Raw genomic sequence first — 22,116 nt, 5'->3', positions numbered from 1 at the left:
AAAACTTTATGTTCTGTTACATGTCCCTTAGTACTTTTTAGAGTCTTTCAGTGGTATTTCTGCTTAAAACACTAAAGACTAAGACATTAATAAACAGGATCAATTGTGTAAACTAATTTATATTGTTGTTTCTCAATCCAGGATGAGAAGTGGAAACATTACATGATGATACTATTCTTTTTTACTGGTTGATTCATGCAAGCTGGTCGAAGACATATTTAACCCATTTGTACGTAGAACATCTTTAGATACTCATGCCAGAGATTTCATTTCTGCTACTCTGGGCCAAGCCACTTATCACCTCACTATTACAGTAGCCTCTTAACCAGTCTCTTGATTGTTTTTGCCTACTTCCCTTCTTCACCTCAGTCTGTTTTGTACACATCAGCCAGAATGATTTCTTTAAAAAGTGAAATAAGTTGTATCTGTCCTCTCCTCAAACCCTCCAAACGTACTCTGTTCACTCACAGGAGTTGAAATCCTCCCCATGGCTTTTAAGTAGAGTGATCCGTCTGCCCTCAGACAGTTAGTTACAGTTTATTTTTTGTCTCAGCATATTTATTAATAGCTCCCCCTTTCCCTCTGAATATTTCAGTGTTAAGAACATCTTGGTTTGAATGACAAAGTACTTGGTCATCCTGCTTGATAGACTCCTGGTGTTACCCGTCGTCCTTGTTTCATTACAGCCAGAACAGGTCTCTTCTATTCCTTTGACAGGCTGAACTTTTTCCCACCTCAGGGCCTTTGCGTCTGTATTTCCTTTACCTGAAGCAGTCTTCTCAGTTGGCTGATTAGCTCATTTCCTTACTTCATTTTGTCTTTGCTTAAATGCTATTTTTAAAGAAAAGCCAAAGAAAAGAAAAGAAAAGAAAAGCCTTTCCTGCCTATTCTGTATAAAAAATGACCGCCTCATTTCTCTTTCCATTTTTACCTTTCCTAATACATCATTTCTTTACTGCCTGACCTGTATTTTTTGCCTACATATCTATATAGACCTCTTTCTGGAGTATAAGCTCCATGAAGTTAAGGACTTTGCTTTATTTGCTGCTCAGTCTCCCTAGTACCTAGAACAGTACAGTAGGTACCCAGTAAATGTTTTTGCATTAATGAATAGTCTAGGGATGAAATTATGCATTGGAAGAAATAGATTGATTATAATAGGTCAAAATGAGTGATAAGTTACCATTTGATAAATCTTGAATGAATTGATACTGTCTTTTTCCTATTTCTTTTCAGAAATATTTTAAATTGTGGAAATACTCTATTTAACTGTGGTTGATCCTAGGTCCACAATATGCTTTTCTTTGAAGCATTGTTGATATAAGCTGACTGTTCTTAAACTTCATTTAACAAAATAATCTTTTGAAAATAAACTCAATTTATAAATTATATCACCTGAATTAATGTGCTTTTAAACTTTAAAAAATGAGATGTTTTCTCATAATTTGACAAAGAGAATTAAAAATTTTTAAGAGCCTTACTGAGATTTATATACCCTAAGTTCACCTATTTTAACTGTGTAAGTCAATGCTTTTCAGTAAATTTAAAGATGCACAATTGACAAAATCCAGTTTAGAATGTTCTCATCACTCTTAAAGAGGCCCTTAACAAAGTTCATAGCTTTCTTCCCCATTGTTTCTCTCCTCCGCACATGCCACTCCCACCCTCGCCACACACACTAGTTAATTTTGTGACACAGTGAAGGCTACAGAAGTGTTTTTCCTTCTCTGTACTCCTATGTACTTGTAAATACTTTTTGTAAAAAAATAGGGAACTGTCTTAACTGTGTTTTGATTACACTGTGACTAGGCATATTGTGGGTGTTTAAACTTATTTTGGTGGTCATATAAGCTTTCTAATTCAGAGAGTAACTTACGCTAAATAATATTCTTCTCATGCGTCTCCTCCCTCCTGTCCATGTTCATCAGGTACAACACTTTGTTTCTAAAGTGTACTAAGAATCTTAGAAATTTAAATGAAATTAAGTTCATGAAGCAACTAGATAATCCTATCCCTGGCATGTAGTAGTGGTATAGATTGTGTCTTTCACGTCTAAAAATATTCCTGATGTAAATTTATACAATACTGATTGACCTCTGAAAACTAGTATTTTATTTTTGTTTTGAATTTCTAGTATTTATTTAATATACTAGCAATTTATTTTAATATAGATTTAGCTGATTTGAAATAGAATCAGCATTTTAATTAAAGCTCCTGAGGGATAGTTTCTCTTAAAGAAGGGGCTTTAGTCAATGAGAAATGTAGTGCCAACAAAGCTAAAAACTAAATGAAATATTTTTTGTAGATCTCGGTCCAGAGAGCATCGCAGACATCGGTCTCGCTCCATGTCACGGGAACGGAAAAGGAGAACTCGATCCAAATCTCGGGAGAAACGCCATCGCCACAGATCCCGCTCCAGCAGCCGTAGTCGCAGCCGCAGCCACCAGAGAAGTGGGCACAGTTCTAGAGACAGGAGCAGAGAGCGATCCAGGAGGAGGTACTGAGGTCCATAGGAGGATGTGGAACTACCTTTGTGGTTTAGACTTGGAATACTAGTGGTGTGAACTTGCATCTGGTAACTTGGACACATTTGTGTGTGTATAACTTTTTTCCCCTGATTATATGGGTAGTTCAGAAAGAATATGCTTATGAGCCAGAGTAAGAAATTGGAACCAGTATGTTCAGAGGTTATTGCTTTTCTACACTTAGTGTGTCTTGGGAAAAAAGTACTTTATGGGCAAATAATTTTAGTTACCAGTAATTGTTAGAGCTTTTTCAGTATGTATTGGCAAATTAAGGGCTCTGAGAAGTCCCTTCAGTAAAACTGGTTTACCTTTGTTTAACTTTTTGTTTTCCAAACTTAATTTTTCAGAGCAGACACATTCTAGTATATTCTTGCTTAATCTGCACTATAGGTGTGCATGTTATATATACAGTTAGCTTGGCAGTGCAGATTCAGAATTATAAGGAAGTTAGACTTCATTAGCATGGAAAAGGTGCAAGGAGGGCAGACCCAGGGTGAAGCATGTTTAAGGACTTGAATTAAGGGCAGAGGACTAGAATGTGGCACGGAGCCTTGGCACTCTCAGTCTGTATAGACCAAGCTCCCAAACTTCTCAGGTCACACAATGGCCCTTAGGAGCCAGGTCATTTCTATGGAACATAAAACATTTTTTGAGTCCCTAGTACCTACTAATCTTAAATTTTCTATGGGTATATTCCACATGAAGCCCATGATAGATTTTTAACAGCTTTCTGCAGATTTTTTTTTTTTTTTTGACCCTCAACTAGCCATTCCCTGAAACCACTCAAAAACTGAGTTGGATGTAATAGGCTCTTTGTTGTATTCTTGCCTTGATCCAAGTAGCTTAGTGAGGTATAACTGATAAAACTGTAAGACATTTCAAGTGTTCATCATGATTTGATACACATATACATTGTGAAAGGATTCCACACATCTAGTTAGTTAACATATCCATTACCTCACATGTATTTTTTGGTGAGAACATTTAAGTTCTGCTCTCTTAGCAAACCAAGTAGTTCTTAAGGTGACTTTAAGTCAGTAATAATTATATATTTTCTGCTGTACTAGGCTTAGTTAAAAAAAAATAAATATAATGTAGTTGAGCAACTTTATTCAAGTGAGTTAAGACACAGGACTAACATCTTTGACAGTAATCAGACTGACCTAACAAAGAGCTAACCTGTATATATGGCACAGACTAAATAATATAGGAACTTAGATGAGGGAAGTAGAGTAATTTATAAAAATGGCTTCAGGGGAGTAGATAAAACCTAAATAAAGTGGGTATAATCTGAGTAGGTAAAGTCAGATAGGAAAAATATTCTAGGCAAATGCAGAGAATGAGCAGGGAATTTATAAGGGACAGGGTTCCTTGTAGTGTGATTTTAGGCCAGTTATCTCACATTCTTAAAACTGCAGGCACACAGTCCAGTGCCCAGAAATACACATTTTTAAAAGTTCTCCATGAATCTTACCTGTACTGTAAATTTTGAGAATCAGCTTGCTGGTTGATAGAAGACAGTTTCTCTTGTCTACTTGCCCACCTGTCAGTTGTTTCTGGTGGTGAGAATGGAGTCTCATCTGGGACTGTGTTAGCCTAGTCCCTGGTGCTTCCTCCATTTATGAAGTTGTACAGGAAAATTTCCATCATACTACCTGACACCCCTAATCTAATATTTTCAGCATGTTCATAAAGATTATTTTTGCAAAACTTAAAGTTTTGCTTTTCTCAAGAGCACTTCTAATCTTGATACTCAAATTATTCTTTCAAAGCAACTTTTTTTTTGCCAAAAATTAGCAGACAGTTGCTATTAAAATCTACCATGTTACTACATAAAAGAGGACATCAAGTTACTGCTACATAGTATTTGAGTTTAAATTTCAAGGTAAAAGTTCCAGTTAAAGGGCTTTTATAAATTTGCTCTTCTCCTGCTCCAGCTGGTCTCTGATACAATAGTCTGTGCCCTTTCCTGACAACAGTTACCCTTGGTAAATAAGGACTGTTTGCATTTTTTGCTGGCCTGCTCTGTTCAGATACATACAATGCAGACTAGAGTCAGACTGCTTGGATTAAAGTGGCCTTGGCCAAATGATCTAATTACCCCTCTTGTCTTTCCTTATCTACTTAGTAGAAGAGTGCCTGCTTTATCAGGATTATTGGTAGTTTGAGTGAAATATTGAGTGAAAACAGCTTCTGTCTGGGACATTATACTCTGGCAAAACAGTTGATATTCATCTCATGATTTTTGTTATTACTAATCCTGGGACTTACCACCAACGTGTGTCCTTAATCTTAGGCATCGTCTCAATCATCTCTCTTCCTATTCCATTCCTGCAAAGACTGTGGAGCAGGATGTGCACTGTGTGATTCAGCACAGTTTTAAGTTAAGCTTATTTAAAACCTTAAGTAGAATGCTCAGTCTTTTCGGTTTAATCTTCCTTAACTATATTTCTAAAACTGGGTAGTATAGTAGTAATTTTTTCCTGACTTAGAAGTTGAAAGTATTATTTAATCAGGCCTCAGATCCTAATTCTGAACATGGGTTAAGTGAGATAATTTTGTACAAGTATCATGTCACGTGTAAAGAACCAAATAAATGTAATATGTTACTGATTCATTCTAGATGTTGAAGGTATAGAAGATTCCATATTAATTCTGATCCCCCAGTGTCCTTTGATGTTCCTTCTGATTGAATCTCTGGTATAAGCTTGTTATTATTTACCTTTCTTGTTGAGTTGGGTATGAGAATGGAGAGGCCGTATTAAGAATCAAGTTGTGGTTAGTCAAGATTTATTATAGTGTGATCATCATTCTGTCTTCTATTCTGGTTTTTTTCTCTTGGTTGAATGAGCTAACTCAGGAGGCGTAAAGTAATGTTTTATAATAATAAATGGTTACTTAAAGCCATATCATTGACTAGTTCTCTTACCTAAGTGTTGGCAAACTGTTGCCTGCAAGCCAGATCTGGCCCCATAGTCTTTTTTTTTATATAGCCAGTGAGCTATGGATGATGGTTTTTACATTACTAAGGGGTTGATGAAAAAGAATATACCATACTTTGCAACACCTACAACATTTAGGTCTCTGGCCAGACAGCAAAGAAAAAATGGTTCCTGTAGCATCCTAGGCCATTGATTGCCATCCATTCTATTACATATTTTTTAAAAACCAGATAACATCTTAAAGGTATTATTTTTACATTAAATATATTTGCTATGAACTAGAGAAGCTTTAGGATTGCCTCTGAGATAATGAGAATGACCTATAAATCAGTACCCTTAGCAAATGCAGTAGTCCTCTTTTTCTGTCAGAAAACTGACTCCTCAGTCTTTCTTGGATGTATTCTGTATATCTTCAGCTAATCAGTACCTTAATATTTATCCGATTCATTTGGATTTTGGGTTTCCCAACACATTTTGCTCCTCAAATTAATATTTTTCAGATCCTCAAAAGAAAGATTCAGAGACCAAGACTTAGCATCACGTGACAGAGACAGGAATTCAAGAGACAGATCACCTCGTGACAGAGATCGAAAAGATAAGAAGCGGTCCTATGAGAGCGCTAATGGCAGATCAGAAGACAGGAGGAGCTCTGAAGAGCGCGAAGCAGGGGAGATATAATTAGCTGTGTACATATCCTCAGTCCTTAAGCTTCCTCTGGCGTTACATACTATTGTTTAGTTTACAGCTGTTCGGGGTTGACACAGTGAGCAGTTCCAGACACCGATCCAGCTAGGCTAGGTGTACAGTATCTAACTTGATCTGAGCTTGTTTTCTTTGGTGAAGCCTAAAGCTACATCCATAGTTTCTGGTGAACCTGCAATTCTAAAAAGTACAGTTTTATACAATAAGACACCGATGTCTTTATTCTTTCTAGTAGGAGTTGATAGTGAAATGAATTGTGTTACTTGCCTTGGGATTTTTTTGAATATTTGTAAAATGCTTCCTTTCTAGTCCAAACAACAGCAACATTGGGACTTTCTTTTTAATCCTTTCTCTGACTCTGTATCCTCCTGATGCCTCTACCCTCTAATTAATTGTAAGAGAAAGGGGTGCAGGGAAGCAATATAACTTCTGTCCTAAGGTTCTGTTCCCATTATTACTAGCTGATTACAGTTCAGAACATTTATACTGGAATGTATGCTGGAGAAATTTAAAATACTAGGAGTTTTGTTTGTTTGTCTAATGGTGCCTATTTTAGAGTGGGGAGTTGAACAGCTGTTGCATTACATATTTGCTTTTTTATTGAAATTTTGAAATCAAACGTCTTGATTTTTCTGTTCCATTGAATTGCTATGTTCAGGTTTTGAGAAGGGGGTGGGGGCAGGGACTTTCATAAGCACTTCTTGTTTTATTTTGTGTGTGTGGAATATAAAGACTACACCCTTATTGTAAAAAGTAATAAAATGAAAGAATCACCACCACCATTAGACTGTAACTTGTCTAGTAAGTTGTCTCTAGAACTATTTGCTGTGGCCATTTCTATTCTGTTGTATCATTAATAGTGCCTTACTGTGCAAGGCACCAAAGGAAAGAAACATACACTTGCAAAGATTCAAGATGAACTGTCACGCCACCTGGGCTCTTGCTGAACTATATTCCAGCTTCTCCAGGGCTGTCTGTAACACCTGCCGTAGAGGACCAGACCTGCAGAAGAAACTGGGTATTCATTTGTTTTGTTTTTCTTCTCATTCAGCAAACAAATAAAAACATGGTGTAACCAATGTAATGAGACTAACAATTTCTGCATTGAAAAAATTTAAACAGTAGTTACTTGTGATTCTAGAAAAGCAACAAATGTGAGTATAGTTAACCAAGATCCTTTCAAGAACTATTTCTGTCTTTGGTGCCCTAAGTATAAAAAATTTGATGTAACAGGAATGTGGGCCTCAGAAAGGGAAACTTAAGCTAAGTGACATGAGATTTATGGCTAAAAGGGACACTCCTCAAGTTCCCAGCTTACCAAGTTGTGACTCATTAAATGAAGCTTTTCTGCCATGTTTGGTTCTGCACCTTCAGTTCATACAGAGTTTTATCTGAGACCCATCTGCATCACTGGCCCATTCCCTTCTCAGAAATTGTTTTGTACCTACTTTGTTTCTGGTGGTCTGCACTGTTCTCTTAAATCCTTACTTTAGACTTTGTACCTTAAGGTGTAGAGTGAGATCAAAAAGGAAGGCAGACTGTCTGGAACCTGACCTGTTACAGTGATAAATGTGGAGTTAAATACCAGATGCCACAACATGATTGAAAAATGTTATAGGATTACGTTTGTATAATTGGAACTTAACATTCATACGGTTAGGGAGAGAAGAAGTATCACTAGGTGTTACTACAGCTGTGATGCGTTGGCAGTACAGGCTGCCTGGCCACTAACAAACTGGTCAGCAACAGCCAGTGAAGGATGTCGCCATCGTCCAGGGCTGGGCACCATGGTGGATCGCCTTGCCTCCGGTGCATTTGAGTCTGCTTTCTACAGCAGCCCTTTGAGCCAGAGCCCAGCATGCATTCGAGTTGTCATTCAGTGTAGGAATTTGTCACTCATTGTGGTAAACGTGTTAATTTGTCCTTCTATGTGGTACCTTTCAAAAGAGTATTGTTTTAGGTAATGGCCCATCTTCATTATGTAAGTTTTTATAGATAAATGTTGATGACAGTTTAAAAATCAAATACAGGATTTAACAAAAAATATCCAAGTAAGTATCACATAGCTTAAAAAAGTATACACAGTATACACATTTAAGGTGGATATTCAGCTGCTAAGTACTGGTATTGCTTACAGATTGTTAAACCATTGAAACATCTCCATCAGTCAGTAACTAGCTGCTGCCTTAAGTGCCTTCCCCCCACTCAAAACCATCCTCTCATCTCTCAACATTGAGGTCTGGCACAGCTGAGAATCTTCAGAACCTTGATCCACCATAAACATGCTATACTGATAAGTATTTTGAAAAAAATCCTTGTCTATTTTTCCTACCTGGAAAAAAGCTGTTTATATCCATGATTTTGTTATACCCTGACTACTGGTATTTAGATTTTCCCAGGGTATAAATAAGGCAATACAAAGTTCTCTCTTTCCATTACCTGTTGCATTTGGGGTGAGGGGGAGTCTCAGCTTCATCAGAGTTAAGAAGCACAGGAGATGGCTGAGAATAGGCTCTTGATGGCACAAAGCTGACCGGGGGGACCAAGCATGGGACTACCAGAAGAGTGGGGCTGGGGCCCCAGGTGAGCAGGGCTTTGTGGGGTACTGGGGCCAGCAGGTATTTCTGAACTGTGACATATGCCTGCATGTTCTCCAAGTACCAGCAGAAACTAGGATGTCTGAGGTTCTGGGTCTACAAGCACACCTAGGGTCAGACCAAACTCATGGCTCCAGAGTAACATTTAGGCTGAAAGCAAGGCATTCTGACTCAGAACTGGGCTCTCAGTCAAGGATCCAGCAAGGGGGAAAAGCCAGCACCAGAACCTGTTCTAATACTGCTTTTGGAGAGGCTCCTAGGGTCCCAAATGCAATGCACGCCAGTAGCTAGATAATGTTGGCTGCCTGTAACAGAAGCTCCAACTCCAGGGTCTGTTGGTTTGCACGATTGAGTTCCACGTGACAGCTCCATTCTCAGCACTGAGCCAGATATCCAGATGAAGATACCAAACCAGGTTTGTCTTGCCTGATGCACAGCATACCAAATTGCTGAGACTCCAAGATTTGAGGCAAAGAGGGTTTTGTCACAAGGGAGCCAAGCAAGGAGACAGGAGAACAAATCTCAAACCTGCTTCCTCAAAGGTGAGGGGCTTGGGATATTTATGGGATGATGAATAAAAAAGCAGGGTGGTGTAAGATTGGGGGGGGGCACATCTGCACAGGTATAACTAAGCTACTGTCCTCTGCATGTTGGAAAGGCCACCGAGCCAGCAGACACCCAGGCATGCCTAGCTGGAGGGTGGGCGGTCCCATCCGGCCTTAACCCACTCAGCTGAACTAGATGCACCTGAGACTCCAAGTTCCTGGGACATAACTTGGTCCAACGTCTTACTGTTCAAGCTTTGTGCTCCTTAGAGGATGTGCAAGTGTTGAGATAGCCTTGCTCAGTGAAGGCGGGTGAAATGGATTTGACTGATCACCACATAGTTTCACTCCTCTGCATCTTTTGATCATTCCTCAATCTCGAGGGAGGAGGCGATGCCCACTCTGGGTACTTCCTGCTGATAAGGGGCATAGACCCAACAAGGACAAGAGTAATGAAACTGTTTAGCATTCATTTGAAAATACTCTCTTGTTCCTGATTTCAAGTTAACATTTTGATCCCAACAAACAAGTAGCACCTATGTGCCAGCTGTCACAGCATTCATAGGCCCACCGTTGATCATTGAAACCAGGGATGTACCTTGAGGGAGCACACTGCATGCCAGATGTATTGATAAAATTCACACGTCAAGTTGGGGATCAGCATCTCACCTATACATCTTAGAGTGTCTCAGCTGTAACCAGTTTGGCTGAAACACTTAGATATTAAATACAGAAGGGACACAGGCTGGGAAAAATAAATGCGGTTTATACAATATACTGACCAAGTAAACCCTTGATGGGGTAGTCACTAGGTTTAGTCAAAACAACAGGGGACAGGAAATTCTGTTGATTAGCCTAACTCGATGTTAATATCTGAGGGCTTTTTATCCTAAGTCGCAGTGAAGTTAGCAGTGGTTGAAAATTCAGGAGGAAGGGGGATGCCAAGCTGGCGAAGTAGAAGGACGCTCTTAGCTCATCTCCCATGAACGCACCAAAAGAGACATCCACAGACCCACTCATTCACTCAGAACACCCGCTGAACTTTGTGCCTACTTCAAAAGACAAAATTCCTCACAAAATCTGGTAGGAGAAAAAAAAAAAAGGAAAAAAGGAAATTAGTGCAGACTTGTCCCATGGGGAGAGAGTGGCAAAGGAGGAATAGCCCTGTTACACTGGGATGCCCCCTCCAACAGAGAGGTCAGTGGGGACCAAGGTGGAGCCTCTGAGGTTGAGGCGTGCATAGCAACTGCTCACAGAACTGAGAGAAACCGGCACATAGGGTCCCTGTGATCCCCAGCCCTACACTCGAGCTGGCAGGGCTGGGCTGGGACTGGCTGCCCGAACCAGGCAGAGGGCTGGGGATGACTGCCCAGAGGCAGCCGCTGGGCGGGAGTGTGCTGTGTGCTGTGGCTGGGAGTGTATACAGAACAGAATAGTCTGAGTCCCCCATAGAACAAGCAACGCTGCTGGTGCAAGTAGGCAAGAGGGGTGCGATGCAGCTGGGCCATAGCCACCATCTCTGCAGGCCCGCAGCACCATCGCTGGCTCATGAGAAGAGAGGCGAGGCTTAGCCACACCCACCGTATTCGCTGGTACACGGCTCCTGAGCGGAGGTGGGGCTGAAACCTGAATCCATACCTGGGGGTCCACAAATTCATAGGCTGGACTGAGATTTGTTTACAGCCCCAGGAAGAGGGAACCAATTTGCTCTGCAGGTACTTTGTGGACCCATGCCTCAGACCAATGAGCAAGGAGCAGAGTTCCGGCACACAGTGGCTGCGGGGCGGTGCGGGAGCAGCATTTTCAGTGGACCTGCTTACTGTATGTGGACGTGGTGCTGTGGACGGTGCTAGCCCCACAGCACACCACAATCTAGGTGTGTGACTCAGATGTCAACGGATCTGCACTGGTAGCTCTGAAGGCAGAAGACCTGGGAACACCAGAGCAGAGTACTGACATTCCCACAGCTAAAGTGGGGACAGGGTCAGTGTCAACAAAGAGTACCTGAAGCACTCCAACCCCACCTACCACGCACCGCAGCTCAGAAACAGGTCTGGAAGCCTCCATTCCAAAAAAAGGGAAACAGGCCTGGTCCCTGTAAGGGCTGTGACGCCCACAGAACAAAAAGGAGGCCCCGCCCAACAACCAGGGTAGGCTCTGATCACCATAACACTGGTCACAGCCCCAGTCAAAGCCAATACACAAGGAAGAAAGACTTGGCAACCATCCAAACTAAAAACAGACTTTGCAACAAAGCTATTAGAAGGACACAATCTACGCAGGAATGCATCCTCTTTTTTAAAAAAAGAAAACAGCCCTTCAAGACCACAGGAGATAATTGATACTGCATAATCCATAGTGCCAGAGAGATAAGTAAAATGAAGAAGCAGAGGAACTACTCCCAATTAAAAGAACAAGTCCCCTGAAAGGACAATCAATGAAACAGACCTCAGTAGTCTACTAGATCATGACTTCAAAAAGGGGATGATAAAAGCGCTGAAGGAAATGAGAGACTATGACTAAAAATTTAGAATATTACAAAAAAGAAATAGGAAATATAAAGAGGAGCCAATTAAAAATAGAAAACACAATGGCTGAGATAAGAGCCATGCTAAAGGCAGTCAAAAGCAGGCTAGATAATGCAGAGGGACGAGTAAGTGGCTTAGAAGACAGAATAACAGAAGTCCCCCAAGCAGAAGAGCAAATAGAAAAGCAAGTGAAACCTAGTGAAAGCAACGTAAGGGACATATGGGATGGTATAAAGCATGCCAGTCTACACACAATATGGGTCCCAGAAGGAAAAGAAAGAGAAAAGGGGATTGAAAAGGTATTTGAAGAAGTCACGACTGAAAACTTCCCAAACCTAAAGAAGGAATCAGATATCCAAGTACAGAGGCACAGAGGGTCCCAAACAAGAACGCAAATAGACCTAGACCAAGACATAATTATGATGGCCAAGGTCAAAAGATAAAGAAATGATTCTAAAAGCAGTGAGAGAAAAACAAAGAGTTAGTTATAAGGGAACCCCCATAAGGCTTTCAGCTGCTTTCTTAACACAAACATTGCAGACCAGAGGGGAGTGGCAAGATACATTCAGAGTCCTGAATGAGAAAAAGCTGCAACCTAGGATACTTTATCCAGCCAGACTACCCTTTAGAATAGAAGGGGAGAGAAAGAATTTCACAGACAAGCAAACACTAAAAGAATTCAGCAATACTAAATGTATGCCAAAAGAAATATTGAAAGTTCTACTCTAAATAGAAAAGAAGCAGGATGCTATAGAAAGAAGAAAACCATAACTGAAAATGCAGTAAGTATGATGAGTTGCAACAGAATAAACACAAAGATGTAAAAGAGGATATCAAAATCATTAAAAGTGGGAGAAGGGAGCAATAAAATACAGTTTTTTCTTCTTTTTTAGTTGTTCTTTATAGGATGTGTTTGAGTTTAAAGGATTATCAGTTTAAAGCAAACAGACATAGTATTACTAATGGGTTAATATACTTGAAAAATGGTAACTATAAATCAAAAGCATACAATAGAGTCACAAAAAACAAAAAGAAACCAAGATAAACAAAAGAAAATTATCAAACCACAAAAAGAAAAAGAAAGGAACAAAGAAGAAATACCAAATTAACTGGAAAACTAAGTTCAAAGTGGCAATAAACATACATCTATCAGTAATTACTGTAAATATCAATGGACTGAATGCTCCAATCAAAAGACATAGAATGGTAGATTGGATAATAAAACAGGAACCTACAATATGCTGCATACAAGAGACCCATTTTAGGGTGAATGACACATATAGATTTGAAAGTGGATGGAAAAAGATGTTTCATGCAAATGGAAAACGACAAGAAAGCAGGAGTAGCAATACTCCTTTCAGACAAAATAGACTTTAAAACAAAGGCCATAAACAAAGATAAAGAAGAACACTATATAATGGTTAAATGAGCAATACAAGATGAGGATATTAAACTTGTTGACATATATGCACCCAAAATAGAAGCACCTAAATACACAAAGCAAATACTGACAGACATAAAGGGGGAAACTGATGGGAATACAATCATAGTAGAAGACTAACACACCATTAACATCACTGGACAGCTCTTCCAACAGAAAACCAATAAGGCAACATACTAAATGACACAATGGAACAGTTAGCCTTAGTTGATATTTTTAGGGCATTACATCCCCCCAAAAACAGAATATACATTATTTTCAAGTGCACATGGAACATTCTCTAGGATGGATTATATACTTGGGCACAAAAGAAGCCTCAACAAATTTAAGATAGAAATTATTTCAATCATCTTTTCCGAACATAATGCCATGAAACAGAAATCAACCACAGAAAAACAAAGGAGAAAAAAATGACAGCATGGAGATTGAACATGCTACCAAAAAACTAATGGGTCAATGATGAAATCAAAGAAGAAATTAAAAAATACTTTTAGACAAATGACAATGAAAACACAACCATACAAAATCTATGGGATACAGCAAAGCAGTCCCAAGAGGGAAGTTGATAGCAATTCAGGCCTTCCTCAAAAAATAAAAAAAAAGGAACAATCTCAAGTGAACAACCTAACCTATCACCTAAAAGAATTAGAAAAAGAAGAGCAAACAAAACCTAAAGTCAGCAGAAGGAAGGAAATAATAAAGATCAGAGAGGAAATAAATAAAATAGAAATTAAAAAACAATAGAAAAAAAATCAGTCAAAACAAAAGTTTGTTTTTTTGAAAGAGTAAACAAAATTGACAAACCTCTGGCCAAGCTCACCAAGAAAAGAGATAGAACACAAATAAAATAAGAAAGGAAAATGGAAAAATTATAACCAATACCACAGAAATATAAAAACCATAAGAGAATACTATGAACAATTATATGGAAACAAACTGGACAACCTAGAAGGGATGAGTTTCTGGAAACATACAGTCCACCAAGACTGAATCAAGAAGAAACAGACCACTTGAACAGAATAAAGAATTCTTTAAAAAAAAGAATAAAACAATGCCATTCACAGCAACACGGATGGACCTAGAGCCTGTCATTCCAAGTAAAGTAAGCCAGAAAGAGAAAGAAAAGTACCATATGTGGAATCTTAAAAAAAAGAGGACACTAATGAACTCATCTACAAAACAAAAACAGACTCGCAGACATAGTAAACAATCTTATGGTTACTGGGGAAAGGGTGGGAAGGGATAAATTTGTGAGTTTGAGATTTGCAAATGTTAGCCACTATATATAAAAATAGATTACAAAAACAAATTTCTTCTGTATAGCACAGGGAACTGTATTCAATATCTTGTAATAACCTTTAATGAAAAATAATATGAAAACAAATATATGTATGTATATGCATGACTGGGACATTGTGCTGTACACCAGAAATTGACACATTGTAACTGACTATACTTCAATTAAGAAAAAAATTGATGACAGGCATAACCAAGGGGTCAGCACGATAAAATACAGAAAAGTTTTAAGTGATGAATCCAACAGCTAGAGAGATTACCTGCTTTTGCCAAAGTCAGAGAATTCCTAATTGAATTGCCCTTTCAAGCCTGGAAGGTTAGAAACCAGGAGAAAACAAAAGAACAATCATTCAGGTAACGGAACAAGTTACTTAAATAACTAGCCTTCTGAAGAATTTTGCTTTACCAAAGCCACCACTGCAACAATCCGGTTCACCTTAATTTCCTTCTCATAGCTTCTTTCAGAAAAGCAAGTTAAGATCAGCTAGGGAGAAGTCACTCAGAGAAGTCAGTGTCTCGAACCTGGGACCAGCTGAGGTTTGGATGATCTCAGTTGTGGGTTCCCACCTGCAGCATCGTTTCTGTTTCCCGCCACGTTCCTCTTAAGTTCCAGTCCATCGAGGGTGGAACTGATCTTTTGTTCCTTGAAATTCTTCCAAGATTTCAGTCTAGACGTTAATCATCATCTCCTTTAAGAACTCCCTAAAGGGGTTTTGCTACAAGTTTGCTACGGTTTTGCTGCGATTGTTCCCTGGTAGCGGGAGCTGCAGCCCTGGCTACAGCTTCCCTCCCGTTAAGGAGCAAGTCCCTCTGTCCTTGTGAAAGTTCAAAACACAAATGTTTAACAGAGGGCTGAGAACTCTGCCTTTTCTTGGACACTTTATAGCCTTATTCAACCAACAAGTTCAAAGCCAAAACTATTTTGGTCTTAGATATCCTTTATCTTACTAGCAGTCAGATCATTCACATACTGGAGCAGGGCTCCCTCATTTAGTTGAGGGTCCCTCAAATCTTTTGCCAGGATTTCTCCAAATATTGTGGGGGAATTTTTAAGTCCCTGAGTTAGTACTGTCCAGCAGTACTGTTGTTTAACTTTTCTATCTAGATCTTCCCATTTGAAAGCAAACAATTGTTCAGATTCACAACTCAAAGGGACACCAAAAAGGCATCCTTCAAATCCAAGTTGAGATGCAGGCATTTCAAAAAGCTCCTGTTTCTTCTGTATATGGGGGGTGCTCAGACCCATAAGTCATATTAACCATCTTTAAATTCTCTGGGGCTTTAGGGTCTGTATCTATATAACGCCTTCCGAGCTTTAAAGACCTTCTCTAGAAATTCTGAAAGATCATCATTTGGTTTCTGTTTTACCTCTTGTACTTTATTAAAGCATCTTTGTTTGGGCATCCCTCTTTGAAATCCTGTAAGAATTCAATCTCAATAATATTCAAGTTTAAAAAAAATTGATGAAAAAAGATTTTCCATTCTCTTTGGGTCATCTCTGTGAGTTGGCCGATTGTTCTTGCAGTTAAATACACTGGAAGTTGAAAAGGGGGAGTGAACCCAGGTCAGTCCCACTGGCTGCCCAGTGTCAGCATTCACACCCCCAGTGGGGACTTTCCCTGACGGATGTTGTCCTACCTGTGTTTGGGTAGACCCCACAGCCAGAGTGGCAGGTATGAGAGGGGGAGACCATCCCTAATTCTCGACCCTCAGGGAGCAGGGGATCTAAGCCTGAGGTTATAGTTCAGACGGTGGCAACAACGAAAGAGCAGCAGCTGCATCGGGTTGGGGCAGCGGAGGAGCAGTCCAAGTGTCTGAATCAACAAGTCCTCCTTTTCATCAGGATCAAGCAAAGCCAGTTTCTTTCCCTTCCCTTCCTGTTGGACCATAACCTTACATCTTTGTACAGGTTTATTCTGATACAATAATTGTACATAAAGTTACTTCAACCCATTTTTCTTCCCGTTTACAATAAATCTAGTGGCAGAATAATATTGTAATTTCAGGATCCACTGACAGGCCATTTTGCTCAGGAGTCTAAAGGATACTGTGACCATGCAGTGCAGTGTGACAGGAAAAATGCCATCACTTTCTTTTCCATGGATTTGTAACTGAAAGTCTCCTGATTTTGGAAAAAACAGCCTAGAGGCCTGTGAGGAGGAACTGAATTAACGTTCCCCATTTTGAAGGGGGCTTTACTCCCAGGTGGAGCAACAATTAAGACTTCCTAAGGGTCCTTGACCTAAACATCACCAAGATGCTCAATACTTAATATCTGATTCTTAACAGTTAAAACCATCAGACGTAGACCGACATGGACAAACAAAACCAAAACAAAGAAGACCAGAAACCAAAGCCCCCCGCCTCTAACCCACGTACAGAGTGCCCCAGCAACTGTAACCTCTTACATTTTCTGCCACAATCCCGCCAGGTAGGCAGGCCCCCAACCCACGATCCGGTCAGAATATCAGACAGTGTTAAGCACTGGTGCATTTTCTTTAACGAAGTTACTCACCCACAGACGTCTTCCAAGCCCCAAACCCCAAAACTCTGCTGCAAAATTAAGGCCCGAAGGTCAGCGGCGCCTGGTGGGGGAAATCTGGGCACAGTCCTGGAACGCACGGACCAGGCAGCTGCTGGGACTCGCCCACAGGTTCTCAGTACCGGCAAGGGGCCCACGAGCCCCAGGCAAAAGATGCGTTTGGACATCTCTCCTGCCTGGCTCGCTCACCAAACTTGTTACCCAACCAGGTTGTCTTACCCAACGCGCAGTGAGCCAAACGCTGAGACTCCGAGGTTTGCAGGAAGCGAGAGTTTATCCCAGCCAAGAGAAGAGACGGGAGAACAGATCTCAAACCTGCCTCCTGAAAGATGAGGGGCTCGGGGTATTTATGGGATGAGGAATAAAGAAGCAGGGTGGTGTGAGGTGTGGGGCTTGTGGGAAAAGGTGATTGGGCAAAGGTGCGGAATGCCGTTCTGCGCAGGCGTCACTAAGCTCCCGGCCCCTGCAGGTTGGAAAGGTCATGCCGCTGACCGACACCCGCGCATGCCCAGCTGGAGGGTGGTGGGTGGTCCTATCTAGTCTTAACGCACTCAGCTGAATTACACGCAGCTGAGACTCCAGGTTCCTAGAAAATAACTGGGGCCAACATCTATTCAGGCTTCCTGCTGCTTGGAGGACACGCACGTGTTAAAATAGCCTCCATTAGTGAAGGCAGGTGAAATGGATTTGACTAATTATCACGCACGATTTCAAAACCATTGCCTCTCGTGTCTGTAAAGAGCAAAGCAATCTTTTCCACGTCTGTGACCCAACTGGGTCATATTCCCATTTGGGAACCAACCAAAGTGGTCAGAGTGACATCCCAAACTGGCCTGGGCCTGGGCTCCTGAAGCAAACACTGGCCGGGGTTGGGGCCGCAAGGTGTCCAGGATTGGCTTAGATGTGTCACGTGCCTCCCAAGTTATCCCTGCTAACCCCCACCCCCATGCAGACCACATGGCTGCTCCATGGTGGGGGCAGGAGGTTGGAGCAGAGAGGGCCAGGAATCCCAATGCCCCCAGTGATTCCTTTGCCTGAATACACACCCTAGTGCTGGCAGCCAGACCAAGTGCTGGGAGTGGACCTTGCTTTCTGCATCCTCCCATGAACCTGGCACAGAAACACAACTGATGTTCAGTAAGTGTTGAGTGAATTATTAAAGTGCAGCCTCCTTTCAAACGTATGTTAACCCTCACGATCTCATTTGATTTGTACATCACTGTGGTACTGGCAGGAGCGCTATCCCATCACACCCATTTTACAGAGAAAACTGAGCAAAGCCAAGCTGCTAATCAAGATCACGACAAAGTCAGCCAACATCTTTTTGCACCTGAGCCTGAGGCTCTTCCTGGCATAACATTGTGACAAGTATGTCCTGAGCTGGGAGAGGCAAGGGACCAACAGAAATGTCCCAAGAGGGCACAAAAAAGACCCAAATGAATTGTGCCATTTCTAAAACCTTGTTATATAGGCTCATTTCACTTTGATACTATCTCTAAAGCTGAGACTAACAGATGCAAAGCCCGCATTTTTATACAAATTGGGATATATGAGTTCCATGGTTTTTTTTAGTTTCAAGTATAGTCAGTTACAGTGTGTCCATTTCTGGTGTACAGCATAATGTCCCAATCATACATATATACACATATATTCATTTTCATATTCTTTTTTCATTAAAGTTTATTACAAGATATTGAATACAGTTCCCTGTGCTATACAAAAATTTGTCTATCTATTTTTATGTATAGTAGTTAATATTTGCAAATCTCAAACTCTCAAATTTATCACTTTCTACCCTCTTCCCCGCTCTGGTAACCATAAAATGAGTCACATGTTTTAGCTCCCTGAATTTTTTTTGAGAAAATTTGGTATGAATTACTTGAAATCAGTGTTAAAATCTATCAAGTGACGAAGTAAGAACCACCAAGTACTCCTATCAAAAATGTTTATATTGAATCTAAGCCTAACTTCGGTTTATAGGAAATGAAACACAAACAGGATATTTGTCACTTTACAAGACAGCTGGCCTGGTCTCTTTGAAAAGTCAGTGTTTACAGAAAAAAAGTTCTAGGTTAAAAGAGACTCAAGAGATAACCCATAATAATGCTTCAACCTTGACTGGATCTTTGTTTAAAATACATTAGTAGAGTGGGGGAGGGTACAGCTCAGAGGTAGAACAGGTGCTTAGCATGCATGAGGTCCTGGGTTCAATCCCCAGCACCTCCATTAAAATAAAAAATAAAATTTAAAAAACCTTAATCTGCGCCACCCCCCCCCCAATAGTACATTAGTGGAGTAAGTAATGAAACTGGAACACGGATTGACTACGAACTTAGCTTTGTTAGGTGTAACGGTGGAACTACAATTATGTAGAAGAATATCCTCTCATTTTTAGGAGACGTGTGCTGAAGTGTTTAGGGGTAAGGTGTCTTGGTGTCCACAACTCATTTTCTAATGGTTGGACAGTTTTATATACACACATAAATAAGGAGAGCAAATGTGACAAAATGTTAACAGTTGTTAGATCTAAGTAGAGAGCATATATGGGTGTTCATCATGTCATTTTTTTCAACTGTGTATTTTGAAAATTCTCACAAAGTTAGGGGATATCTTTGATTTTTCATTTATATCATCACTTTAAAAATGCCCTGTCCCGGTGGGCATGCGGGGCTTTTAGGTTTTTCCAAATATAGTCTCTGGACCATCAGTATGAGAATCACGAAATAACATATACAAATGGCCAATGAGCACATGAAAAGAAGTCAGCATCAGTCAAGAAAGCGCAAATAAAAAGCACACTGGGATACCACGGCACACCCACTAGAATGGCTAAGCGTGAAAGGCTGGCGACACCAAGCGTTGGTGAAGATGTCGGGCAACTGGAAGTCTGGAATGTTGCTGATGGGATCATAAAGTGGGATGCCACTTTGGAAAACAGTTTGGCACTTTCTTACAAATTGAACATGCCCGTACCGTACCACCCAGGCACCAAAGAGAATTGAAAACCTGTGTCCACACAGACTTGTATTGGGGTGTCCATAGCTTTGTATTCGTAATAGCAAAAAACTGGAGACAACGATACTATCACACCTGGAGAGAAGATAAACAGACTGTGATCAGTCCCTACGAAGAGGAGCTACTGATACGTGCAGCAACCTGAACAAGCCTTTAAAACCTTGTGCTAAGCTAAAGAAGCAGACACAAGAGAGGATGTAATGGACTGTTCTTTTATGTGAAATCCTAGAACAAGCTACGCTTAATCTATAGGCACAGAACGCAGATTTGCCTGGGGCTGGAGGTCAGGGAGGAGAGAGCATTGACCACAGAGGGACAAGAGGGAAATTTCTGGAGTGTAGGAACTTCTCTACATCTTGATGGGCAGTAGTTACACGGGTGTCAAAAGGCACTCTTGAGATGGGTGAATTTCTTCTGTGCAAATTATATCTTAATAAAGTTGATTTAAAATATAGACTTTTTTTTTTTCTCTGTGTGGCAGTATGGACTCTTTTAGCTAGTGTTTCTCAGAATGTGGTTTCTGGACCTCGTGCATCAGTATCACCAGGAAGGCTGGTAAAAACTTGACTTGGGGGCTGCTACCCTACCCTCAACCCACTGAACCAGAATCTCAGGGCATCAGGGAGGATGCGTTGTGTGTGCTCAACGTAGGCGACTCTTCCACAAGTGGGGTGTCTGTCGCTGCATCCTGGAGGCTGCTATGAGCTGCTCTGACCTACGGCAGAGGCTGGTCTCCGAAGCTCCGTGAAACAAGCCAGTGCTGGTGGCAACATTATTAGTGTGGATTTCAAACAATAGTGGTTGGCAGTGCCTGGTGGGAAAAGAGACTTGGAAAATTACTCAGAGGAATTCCATGCTGACCAACCTGCCGTGTAACTTTTCCAGCTTCCATTTAGTTGAAAGGGAAAGACATGCTGTGAAGGTGAAGTGAGGCTGAAACTTGTGAAAAAGTACCTCAGTGAAAGGAATAATTGCAGGCTGTAAGGAAGGGCAGACACAGGAATATTTTCTGAGGCTAGTACTCAAGCCAGGCTGCACAGCAGGATCTTGTGGACCTTTAAAGAAATCTAATTTATCTTTTTATCAAAGTAGTACATGGACACTTTTTTTTTTAAGTGAATATGATTTTAAGTTAATAGTACTAAAGGATGTATACTTTTAAAAAGAAAAACATCAGTCCTTCATTCCTGTTCCTTGGAGACAAACATTTAAGTTTTTAAACCTGAAGTGTACAGTTTGATGAAGTTTTACATCTTTATCCACCCAACCCCTCCCAGATCAAGATCTAGACCATTTCCAGCACCTTTGAATATTTCCTGGTACCCCTGCCCAGTTAATACTCCCCCCCTCCCAAAACCACTATCCAGACTTCTGTCACCATCAATTAGTTTCAAGGTAACCACTTTAAATTACTGTTTCTTCTCGTATTTGTCTCCATATTTCTCAGTAATAAGTGGACACCACTATCCCTTGGTTTGCCAACTTTGGACAGTAATTAGGAGCTTCCTTCCTAGTGTGATAGATCGAGGTTCACTCTCTTACTCTCCTTCCTCACCAAGAGAAGCTGAAAAACTCTCAGATTTCCGGGCCCCAGCACCACACCACCCACCCTGAGCACCCGGGTCTTTTAAGCTTCACAGGTGATTCTAACTGGCACCCTGCCCAGAGGTCCCCAAGCCAGTGGTACTTGGCCCTGAAGCTGATGTTAAACCAACCCGATGCGCCAGACTCGGATGTTCACCAAGAAAGGCTTTGAAGTGAATTGAAACGGAACATGTCATCAGACTCTGGGGCTGATTTGTAGCTGGAATAAGGAGAAAGCCATGAGAAACACCGAAGTGTTTCTAGGATTTTTGTTGCTCATCAAGTGTTTTCTTAGGACTCTCCGCCCCTCCCAGGTGGCCACATATCCTGTGCAAGCTCTTAGTTTAAATGGACCGGTAAAGGTTTCTCTGTTTGAGAGGAGTCTGGATGCCCAGTCTG

The 22,116-nt window shown here is 40.8% G+C and overlaps 1 protein-coding gene across 7 annotated transcripts in view; it reads left to right on the top strand.

The window, feature by feature from the left end:
- LUC7L2 (LUC7 like 2, pre-mRNA splicing factor) overlaps positions 1-7,253 on the top strand; it is a 52,135-nt gene extending 44,882 nt beyond the window's left edge. For all 7 annotated transcript variants that reach the window (XM_074366950.1, XM_045510994.2, XM_045510990.2 and 4 more), the window contains 2 exons: positions 2,306-2,497; positions 5,968-7,253. In XM_074366950.1, coding sequence (XP_074223051.1) covers positions 2,306-2,497; positions 5,968-6,145 — 370 coding nt within the window. In that variant the 3' untranslated portion in view covers positions 6,146-7,253. The remainder of the gene's footprint in view (positions 1-2,305; positions 2,498-5,967) is intronic.
- Positions 7,254-22,116: the final 14,863 nt, after the last annotated feature.

Source organism: Camelus bactrianus, chromosome 7, assembly GCF_048773025.1.
Source record: "Camelus bactrianus isolate YW-2024 breed Bactrian camel chromosome 7, ASM4877302v1, whole genome shotgun sequence".
In the NCBI taxonomy this organism is placed as follows: domain Eukaryota; kingdom Metazoa; phylum Chordata; class Mammalia; order Artiodactyla; family Camelidae; genus Camelus; species Camelus bactrianus.
Note: the sequence above shows the minus strand (reverse complement) of the source record. Positions and strands in the feature narration are given on the sequence as shown.